The sequence below is a fragment of the Macaca thibetana genome, chromosome 14, assembly GCF_024542745.1.
Source record: "Macaca thibetana thibetana isolate TM-01 chromosome 14, ASM2454274v1, whole genome shotgun sequence".
Classification (NCBI taxonomy): domain Eukaryota; kingdom Metazoa; phylum Chordata; class Mammalia; order Primates; family Cercopithecidae; genus Macaca; species Macaca thibetana.
The window spans coordinates 8,533,827-8,544,621 of NC_065591.1; the positions used below are offsets into that span (position 1 = coordinate 8,533,827).

The following is a 10,795-nucleotide window of genomic DNA, read 5'->3' on the forward strand; positions in this document are numbered from 1 at the left end:
GAAAGGGAAGTCAGGCCCGAGTCAGGAAAGGACGGATGTGAAGCTGCTGCACCATGGAGCAAGTGCATCACATGCTTCAGTAGATTTGGGGAAAGACAGCCCAAGGGAGATTTGGGGAAAGCAAGAGGTCAAACACGAAATAAGGGCTAAATCTAAGAGTGCAGGGATGACAGCAGGGCCTATGAAGGGGTCTGGGTTTGAAGAGAGGTTGAGGTCTGCTGGGGAGAAGGTAGGGACCACTGGAGAGGACTTGAGATCCAGTGGATATAAACTGGGGCAGAATGAGGAGTTGAGGTCGAGTGTAGACAAGATGAGATCAAGTGTAGAGAAGCTGAGGTCTAGTAGTGAGAAGCTGGTGTCCGGGGGAGAGACGCAGGGGTCCAGTGGAGTGAAGCTGAGGTCCAGTGGCAGAAAGCTGAGATCAAGTGGAGAGAATCTGAGATCAAGTGGAGAGAATCTGAGATCAAGTAGAGAGAAGCTAAGATGGAGTGGAGAGAAGCTGGGAACCAGTGATGAGAAGCTGAAGTTGAGTGGAGAGATGCTGAGATCAAATGGAGAGAAGCGGGGAACCAGTGGAGAGAAGCTAAGATCAAGCAGAGAGAAGCTGAGGTTGAGTGGAGAGAAGCTGGGAACCAGTGATGAGAAGCTGAGGTTGAGTGGAAAGAAGCTGAGATCAAGCAGGGAGAAGCTGAGGTTGAGTGGAGAGAAGCTGAGATCAAGCAGAGAGAAACTGGGAACCAGTGAAGAGAAGCTGAGATCAAGCAGAGAGAAGCTGAGGTTGAGTGGAGAGAAGCTGGGAACCAGTGATGAGAAGCTGAGGTTGAGTGGAGAGAAGCTGAGATCAAGCAAAGAGAAGCTGGGAACCAGTGAAGAGAAGCTGAGATCAAGCAGAGAGAAGCTGAGGTTGAGTGGAGAGAAGTTGGGGTCAAGTGCAGAGAAGCTGAGATCTAGCGAGGAGAAGTTGGGGACCAGTGGGGAGAAATTGGAGGTTTCAAGAATGGGGAGCATAAATGAGGAGAACATTGAAAAAGTGGTAGAAGTTACTGGTGATGAAAGAGTGATGGCATTTACTGATGATGAGATGGAAATTCCTTTTGAAAGTGTCAAAGGGAGTGAGGAACTACAAGAGACTGAGAAAGGAGTGGGAGTTGATGGGGGCGTCTTGCGTGAAGTGAAAGATATCACTGATGAATCTGTTTCTATGGAAAATAAAGATATTATAGGTGAAGGTACCAGTGAATGAGGCAGATGAAGGACTGACACCAAACAAGGAAAGAGGCAGACAAGGGAAGTACTGGAAGTCAGAGGAGAAATTAGAGCCAGGCAACTTTACACTGAAGGGGTAAAGTTGAGAGAGGAATGGAGAGAGTCTGAGCCTAAAATAAAAGAGAGTGGAAGTGAGGAAGAAAAGCTACTGGGGCTGAAGGTGGAGGCCAGGATCAAAGGAAGTAAAGAGGAGTGGCTGGTTCAGAGGGAGTGGGAACATATGGAGGAGAAAGAGAACGTGTTGGTAACGTGTTGACAGAGGAAACTTGGGTATTGGGAGAAAACCTGACTGGGAGCTCATAGGGAAATGTTTGAGAAAAGGATGGAAGATGGGCTAGAAGGATTTTGTCTGACACATGATGGGGTGTATGAGATGGGGGATAATTGCAGCAGGATAAAGGGTAGATTTTGAGGGTTGTGGAAGAAGGTGCAGGCTGAAGTGTGCAAAATTTCTGAAAGAGGAGCCTGAAGAATGAAGGGGTCCCAAGTGACAAAAGCAGGAGAGGAGATAAGAAAGAAGTGAGAAAAAACATAAGAAGCCACATGCCATAATGGTGATTGTTTGTTGGTAGGTATGTCCTTCTTTTCTTTTCTTTTTTCTTTTCCTTTCTCTTCTCTTCTCTTTTCTTTCTTTCTTTCTTTTTTTTTTTTTTTTTTTTTTTTTTTTTTTTTTTTTTTGAGACTGTCTTGCTCTGTTGCCCAGGCTGGAGTGCAGTGGCACAATCTTGGCTCACTGCAACCTCTGCCTCCCAGGTGCAAGCAATTCTCCTGCCTCAGCCTCCCGAGTAGCTGGGATTACAAGCTCCCGCCACCATGCCCGGCTAATTTTTGTATTTTTAGTAGAGATGGGATTTCAGCATGTTGGCCAGGCTGGTCCCAAACTCCTGATCTCAAGTGATCTTCCTGCCTTGACCTCCCAAAGTGCTGGGATTACAAGCATGAGCCACCACCTGGCCTGCTGTATCCTTTTTTATTAGTGGGGTCTTGTGACCTGTGTCTTGGGAAACTAGTCCTACAAAATCCCTATGTCAATACCACCTCTTTTTGCTCTTCTGTGTTGCAGCTTCTACTGCCTGGATCTTAGATCTTCCTGTTTCTTGTTTTACTCCCTCACTTTGGTCAACTGCATCATTTAATAGCTCCTAGAGAAAGTGACTATGGAAGGTAAACTTTGGGACACTATCTGTCTGAAAATCTCAATTCTTTGTTCATAATTGACTGATAGTTTAGCTAGGTATAGAACTCTAGGCTGGAAATATTTTTCCCTTAGATTTTTTAAGGCATTTCCTCACTATCTTCTTCTTTTTTTCCTTTTAATTAATTTTTTTTTTTTGAGACAAAGTCTCACTCTGTCACTCAGGCTGGAGAGCAGTGGCATGAGCTTGGCTCACTGCAACTTCCACCTCTTGGTTCAAGCAATTATCATGCCTCAGCCTCCCAAGTAGCTGGGATTACAGACATGTGCCACTGTGCCTGGCTAATTCCCTCACTATCTTCTAACTTCCAAGTATTGCTATTTATAAGTCTTTTTGTTCTTTTCTTTTAATTGTATAGAGAGCATTTTTCTTTTCTATGTAAATTACCTGTTTGCTACCACTCCCTAACTCAACCTATATCCTCATCCCATTTTCTCTGGCTTTACTAGAGGATGTTGGACCCAGAATTATAGCTGTTATCTTTTTTTCTCCTTTTGTCTGTCTCTTTTTATTCTACTCTCTGGACAATTTCATTAACTTTAAAACAACTGATGTATAATAGATGAACATTTTTGGGGGTACATGTAATATTTTGATACATTCATATAATGTGTAAAGATCAAATCAGGGTAATTGGGATATCCATCATCTTAAATATTTATTTTTTCTTTATGCCAGGAACATTTGAATCATTCTCTTCTAGCGATTTTGAAATGTACAATAGATTATTGTTTACTACAGTCACCCTATAGAACACTGGGTCCCATTTCTTCCATCTACCTGTACATTTCTACTCATTAGCATGTCTTTATTTCCTCCACCCTTCCTGGCCTCCAGTAACCACCAATCTCATCTCTATTTTCATGAGATCCACTTTCAACTTTATTAACTATATCTTTCTATCCTTTCTATTGAAATTTTACATTTTAACTGTCTTGTTCATTGGTTGCTTTTTTTTTTTTGAGATGGAGTCTCACTCTGTCGCCCAGGCTGGAGTGTAATGGTGTGATCTTGGCTCATTGCAACCTCCACCTCCCCGATTCAAGCAGTTCTCCTGCCTCAGCGTCCTGTGCGCCCTGCACGAGCTGGGATTACGGGCATGCATCACCACGCCTGCCTAATTTTTTTGTATTTTTAGTAGAAATGGGGTTTCGCCATGTTGGTCAGGCTGGTTTTGAACTCCTGACCTCAGGTGATCCACCTGTCTCGGCCTCCCAAAGACTGGGATTACAGGCATGAGCCACCGCACCTGGCCATGCTTCTTTTTGTATATATAGTATTTCTGTTCTTGTTTCATGAGTCTGTTCTCTTAACTTTCCAAGGATTTTTCTAGTTTTTGAGTTTTCTTCTGCTTTTCTTATTGTTTCTCCCTGAGTTCCCCTCCCCTGCTTCCCCTCCACCCCCTGGCTTCCCCCCTACCCCCCTGCTCCCCCCCATCCCCCCGCTCCTTTTTGTTTGTGTGTGTGTGTGTGTGTGTGTATTGTTGGAAGTTTTCCTCAAATGTTTGATCTTCGACTGTCCATATTTAAGAATGAGGCATTAAGCAGAGGCAACTGGAAGCACAATTTGGGGCTTGTTGATCTATGGGCTCCACTCTGTGGCGACTGAAGCAAGCAGGATATTTTACTGGGTACACCCAAATATCAGAATCTGTAAATCTCACTGAAGGGACCATCTAGTTTCTCCAGAGAATTCTCCAATCTGTCTGGGGGATATCTGCATGGCCCCTGCTATAGAGGTTATAGCAGCAGGGTGGGGAGAGAGGGTTGTGGAGCCACCACTTGGTACACATGTTTTCACCCAGTCCCTTGTTTTCAGCTCAGTGCTCACTCCATCTTCAGCTGTGCCTGGTGTCCCTGAGTTGGTGCTTCTGAGATTCAATTTCCCCAGAGAGGAAACCCTCTACTGTGCTACGGGAGTTGGTGCCCGGCTAAAAAATGTTGGGGGGATTTGTGAGCTTAACTGCTTTATATACAGATGCTTAAACAATTTCTCTGTTCTCAGATCTATGCCTTTTTCCTTCCATCTGAGGTATCTGGTCCCTCAGTGTCCTGAACTTTTTTTGGGATAAGTAGAGTGAGCTGTTAACTTTTTGTTTCTATTATCTTTAAGTACTTAAGTGCCAGCTACCTCCACTCTGCCAAGTTGGTTCCCACTCCATCTCCAAACGTTTTTGTTGTTGTTGTTCTTTTTTTTTTGTCGTTGTTGTTTTTGAGATAGGGTCTCACTCTGTCACTCAGGCTGGAGTGCAGTGGCATGATCATGGCTCACTGCAGCCTCAACCTCCTGGGCTGAAGCAATCTCTTCAGCCTCCCAAATAACTGGGACTACGGGTGCACACACCACCACACCAGGTTAGTTTTTTTTTTTTTTTTTTTTAAGTAGAGATGAGATCTCTCTATGTTGCTTAGGCTGGTCTTGAACTTATGCGCTCAAGCGATCCTCCTGCCTCTACCTCAAAGTACTGAGATTACCGACTTGAGCCACTGCACCCTGCCAACTTTTCCCATCTTAAAAAACAAAAACAAAAAACCTCTCTGTACCCTACATTTCCCTCCAGTGACTGCCCCATTTTTCTTGCTCCTTATGGTAGGCACAAAAGTGGTCCACCAAACATATATTCACTTCCTAATCCCAGGAACCTGTGAATATTACCTTAAAATGGCAAAAGATGTAATTAAGTTAAAGATCTCGAGAGAAGGGCCCACTTTAGAGGTGAGTCATAAATGCCATTATAAGTGTCCTTATAAGAGAGAGGAAGAGAAGGAGAACAGACACACAGAGAGCAGGAGGCGGTGTGATCTCCCAGGCACAGGCTGGAGTGATGCAGCTATGAGGCAAGGAGTGCCAATGGTCGCCTGAAGTTGGAAAAGGCACAGAATGGATTCTTCCCCAGAGTCTCTGTAGAGAGTGTGGCCTCCGCCAGCACCTTGGTTTTAGCGTCTGACCTCTAGAGCTGCGAGAGAATAAACCTCTGTTGTTTTAAGCCATCAGTTGCTGGTAATTTTTTTTTGAGATGGAGTCTCACACTGTTGCCCAGGCTGGTGTGCAGTGGCACAATCTCAGCTCACTGCAAGCTCCACCTTCTGGGCTCATGCTATTCTCCTGCCTCAGCCTCCTGGGTAGCTGGGACTCCAGGCGCCCGCCACCATCCCCAGCTAATTTTTGTACTTATTAGTAGAGACTGGGTTTCACCATGTTGGCCAGGCTGGTCTCGAACTCCTAACCTCGTGATTTGCCTTCCTCGGCCTCCCAAAGTGCTGAGATTACAGGCATGAGCCACTGTGCCCGGCCGTAGTTCGTTCTTCTGTCTGCTGTAGTTCCTGTAGTTCTGTAGTTCCAGTTCCTGGAAGTTGAGGCTAGAGGCCCTGACTTCTCTTTCTCCATCACGTTCGTTCATCACCTTCTGACTCAGAGCTTTCCTACTGTAGCTGTTTACATTTGTCTGTCCCCACTAGGATGTAAATGAGCTCTATGAGGGGAGCAATATGTGTCTGTCTGGTTACCCTCTCTAGTCCAGTGTGTAACCAGCACATAGTAGCACTCAGCATGTGTTTGCAGAATGAATCAACCCGTCATATTCAGTGACTTTATCAGTCTCAGTACTATTTAATATCTATTGAGAAATTGCTATAATAATTTACCCCGTTTCTTTGAATGTCACATTTTTTGAAGCCTCAAAAGCCTGAAACTGTCTTTGTTCCATACTTGTACTTGAGATTTTTCTGGGTATAGAATTTCCCTCAGCAGCCTGAAGACTTGCGCCTTTGTTTTCTTCCTTCCTGCATGGCCATTGAGAGTCCAGATCTATTTTTACGCCAAGCCAGTTGCACAACCAGGCGTTCTGTGTATGAGACCTGTTTGCTTCTCCACAGCTCCGCTATTTCTGCTTCTTTATTGGGCAGAAGCTGAGAGCTTGTTCTTCCATTTTCTAGGAACTCTGATCCCATTGTTAGACAATAAAGTGGAGATATTAATAAGGTGTGGGCAGAGTTGTAAAGATAAGCTATAGATGGCTCAAGCCTCATGGTAGGATCGTTTTGACAAATGATTATGATAGCTAACGTTTACTGAATTCTTGTAATAACCAGAGTAGTTTAATCAGCACCATGCTAAGCACTTTACATGTTCTCTATAATTTAGTCTAATAGCTCTTTGAGACAGGAACTATTACTCTATTGACTCTACCCACTAGACACTGCCAGAGCCAGGCAGCCTGACTCCATAGCTGAGCTGGAAACAGCTCTGTCTGCTGAATGGCCTCCTCTATTCCTACCAGACAAGCCCTGAACCTCGGCTTCTTCACCTGCCAAAGCAAGGCCTGGGATCCTGCATGGGGGTAGGGAATGAGGCTATGTAGCAACCTTTCCATTCATTCGGCTCATGCTTGCTGGATGAGCACTTCGGTGGCAAGTATTTAAGAATATAAATTTTGGTGGGGTGTGGTGGCTCACACCTGTACTCCCAGCACTTTGGGAGGCCTAGGCGGGCGGATCACCTGAGGTCAAGAGTTTAAGACCAGCCTGGCCAACATGGTGAAACCCCGTCTGTACTGAAAATACAAAAATTAGCCAGATATGGTGGCGCACACCTGTAATCCCAGCTACTTGGGAGGCTGAGGCACAATAATCACTTGAATCCTGGAGGTGGAGGTTCAGCGAGCCAAGATCCTTCCACTGCACTCCAACCTAAGTGACAGAGTGAGACTCTGTCTCCAATAATAATAATAATAAATATATATATATATGTCAAAAAAAATGAAGTTTATTTTCTTTCCTAGATCTCTGCCATCCTGAGATCATCACTCCTCGCCTCCTCTGGAAACTCTCTGAGAGCCAGAGAATCGTCTCTTTTTGTAAGAGGCCTGCACAGGCACAAGGTCATACTTGGGCACTTTTTGGCTTTGTGAAAATCTCTCAGATTGCACTGCACAGTATACAAATGATAAACCAGACAACCACATTCGTTCTTTGGATTACATTTTCTCCTGAGATATCAGACGCATTTCACCAGGGCCACAGAAAGAGAAATGAAGACCAAGATACCGAGACAAATGCCAACAACCTGGTAAGTGCAGATATTTTCAGTTATCTAGGCAACTAGAGCTTTGCATAGGTAATACCCTTTTCTACTAAAATTAACCAAAACACACACATTCCAGGGCTCCTGAGTGATTTTATATACATATATGTATATTTTATATGTGTATGTATACATTTATATATGTATATAAATAAACATATATATATTTTTAAAATATATGTATATCTCGTGTGTGTGTGTATATACATATGTATATTTTTTAAAATAGAGATGGAGTCTCACTATGTTGCCCAAGCTGGTCTCAAACTCCTGGGCTCAAGCCTGGATGATTTAAAAAATTTTTTTATTTTATTCTTTGTATAGTCCCAGTCTTGTTTCTTGTAACATAATGTGTTAAAGTAACATTAACTTTTGGCTGGGTGCCGTGGCTCATGCCTGTAATCCCAGCACTTTGGGAGGCTGAGGCGGGCAGATTACTGGAGGTCAGGCATTTGAGACCAGCCTGGCCAACATGGTGAAACCCCATCTCTACTAAAAATACAAAAATTAAGCAGGTGTGGTGGTGCTCACCTGTAACCCCAGCTACTAGGGAGGCTGAGGCAGGAGAATCGATAGAGCCTGGGAGGTGGAGGTTGCAGTGAGGAGAGATCATGCCACCACACTCCAGCCTGGGCGACAGAGGGAGACTCCGTCTCAGACAAAAAACAAAACAAAACAAACAAACAAAGAAATAAGTAACATTAACTTTTGGCTAAAATGCATTCTTAGTTGGTCCAATTAATTCATTCAGCAAACAGTGAGCACTTACTGTATGCCCTCTGGGAATGCAAAAAATGTGTAAAACCAGGCTCTTGGCCTTGGCCTTTTTTTTTTTTTTTTTCTTTTTGAGACAGGGTCTCACTCTGTCACCCAGGCTGGAATGTAGTGGCACAATCTCGGCTTATTGCAGCCTCCGTCTCCGGGGTTCAAGCAATTCTCCTGCCTCTGCCTCCCAAGTTGCTGGGATTACAGGCATGTGCCACTATACTTGGCTAATTTTTGTATTTTTAGTGGAGACAGGGTTTCACCATGTTGGCCAGGCTCATCTCAAACTCCTGACCTCAGGTGATCCACCTGAGCCTCGGCCTCCCAAAGTGTTTGCATTACAGGCGTTAGCTACCACGCCCGGCCCAGAGCAGAGGGAAAAGAAACTAGCAGGATATGAGCCTAGGGCTAGACTTGGGAGGGAGCCTCAAAGGCAGGAGGAATTGTGACTCTGTTCTGTAGGTGACAGGGAAGATGATGCCATCAGATCTGTGCTTCACATAGAGAAGTCTGGCTCGGAGATGGAGTCACCAGGCCATGGTGTGTGGGCACTCAGTAAAGTGGAGATACGATTACTAGATCATTATGGTAAGTAGTTCAGGCCTGGCAGGGTGGCTCAAGCCTGAAATCCCAACACTTTGAGAGGCCGAGGCAGGAGGATTGCTTGAGTCCAGGAGTTCCAGACTGGCCTGAGCAACAGAGTGAGATCCCATCTCTACAAAAATAAACAAAATTAGCTGGGCATGGTGGCATATGCCAGTAGTTCCAGCTACTCAGGGGGCTGAGGTGGGAGGATCACTTGAGCCTGGGAGGTTGAGGCTATAGCAAGCCTTGATCGCACCACCGCACTCCAGCCTGGGTGACAGAGCAAAACCCTGTCTCAAACACACACACACACACACACACACACACAAATAAATAAATAGTTCAAGGTAGAGAGGATGAGGTTATGAATTACAGCAGAGAGAGGAGGAATAAAAACAAGACTTGAGAGAGTATTAAAAGTCCGATTTAACAGAATTGGCTGATTAATGTGAATGGATGGTGAGGAAGGAGGCGCCAGGGGCATGGATAGCAGTAGTTGATGTGAAATGTTTACTCTGCATTAGGCATGTTGCCCATATTATCTAACTTAATCCCACAACCGCCCTATAAGCAGGATTGTATTACTATCTGCGGTGGCACTGAAGCCCATCAGAATGGTCAATCGAAATGACATAGCTAGTATGTGTTGGTAGTAAGTGGTGGTGTGAGGAGGGTTTGGACCTATGTGGTAGCTCTACCAGCTGGCTGGGTCTTCAGTGCCATGTGATTGGGAGGTGAAGCGACCGCCCTAGTTAGCAGTGAATGAATGAACGGTCCAGAAGCCTGCTGGAACCATCTTCTACTCTGGAGAGCTCACAGTCAGGTGGCTTTGATGCCACATCAGCCATAGACGTGTTGTGTTTGCCCCAAAGAATATTTTAACACCATGTTTAGAATTAATTGGTACCTTTATAAAATGCAGAGATTCACATTAAAAAGTATGTTTCTGGCTTTTCTTGGAAAATGAGATGATCTGGCCACACTGGGCCCATGTAGGACCTGGAGTTGCCTCTCTCTGTTTCCTTCAACTGGGGCCTGTGCCCCCCAGTTGGCCAGCCCCACTGCCTGGGGCCCCTGACACCTGCGCACGCACCTGGGTCTGCTCTTGTGCTGTTCCGTCACGAGTTGTGCCACTCAGCTTGGCTTTGACGCCAGGCTGTGTTTGTGCATTTAATGCCTGCCAAGCCCAGGCCTCCACTGATGGCTAAATACCTTTTCTGAATTTTAGGCAATATAAGATGAAAACATGCTGTGGGAATTGAGAAAAACTAAATGCCCACCCATGCCTGAGTTCCCACGGGGAGGAGGGTTCTGCACAGGTAGTGCAGGGAAACGGCAAATGGCCAGAGTTCCTGAAACCAGCATAAATGAAAACAAAATACAAATCATACCCTGGCAAATGGCAAGTAACAGCCTATTGCCAGTATGCAAATCACGTTGTGATTTTTAAAAAATTTGTTTTGTAATAAATAATTTGCATGAATTTCGAGCTGCGTACTTTGGACATATGATAAGGAAGCTTTGGGGGAAGATTGTGTGTGTGTGTGTGTGTGTGTGTGCACGCGTGTGGGCACGCACCTGTGCATGTTTGTTTATGGGGGCGTGGACCACAGTTTACAAAGCTTGGAGTTTTCTACAGAAATTCAGTTTCAGGCCAGGTGCAGTGGCTCACGCCTGTAACCCCTGCACTTTGGGAGGCCGAGGCAGGCAGATCACGAGGTCAGGAGATCGAGACCATCCTGGCTAGCACAGTGAAACCCCGTCTCTACTAAAAATACAAAAAATTAGCCAGGCGTGGTGGCAGGCGCCTGTAGTCCCAGCTACTCGGGAGGCTGAGGCAGGAGAATGGCATGAACCCGGCAGGCAGAGCTTGCAGTGAGCCGAGATCACACCACTGCACT

General features: G+C 45.3%; 1 protein-coding gene across 1 annotated transcript; it reads left to right on the forward strand.

Annotated features, from left to right (window-relative positions):
- Positions 1-375: 375 nt before the first annotated feature.
- LOC126935412 (golgin subfamily A member 6B) lies at positions 376-7,609 on the forward strand. Its single transcript, XM_050756807.1, has 2 exons — positions 376-1,834; positions 7,243-7,609. Exon 1 carries the CDS (start codon positions 539-541, stop codon positions 1,241-1,243), a length of 705 nt encoding a protein of 234 aa, XP_050612764.1. The 5' UTR covers positions 376-538; the 3' UTR covers positions 1,244-1,834; positions 7,243-7,609.
- The last annotated feature ends 3,186 nt before the right edge of the window (positions 7,610-10,795 follow it).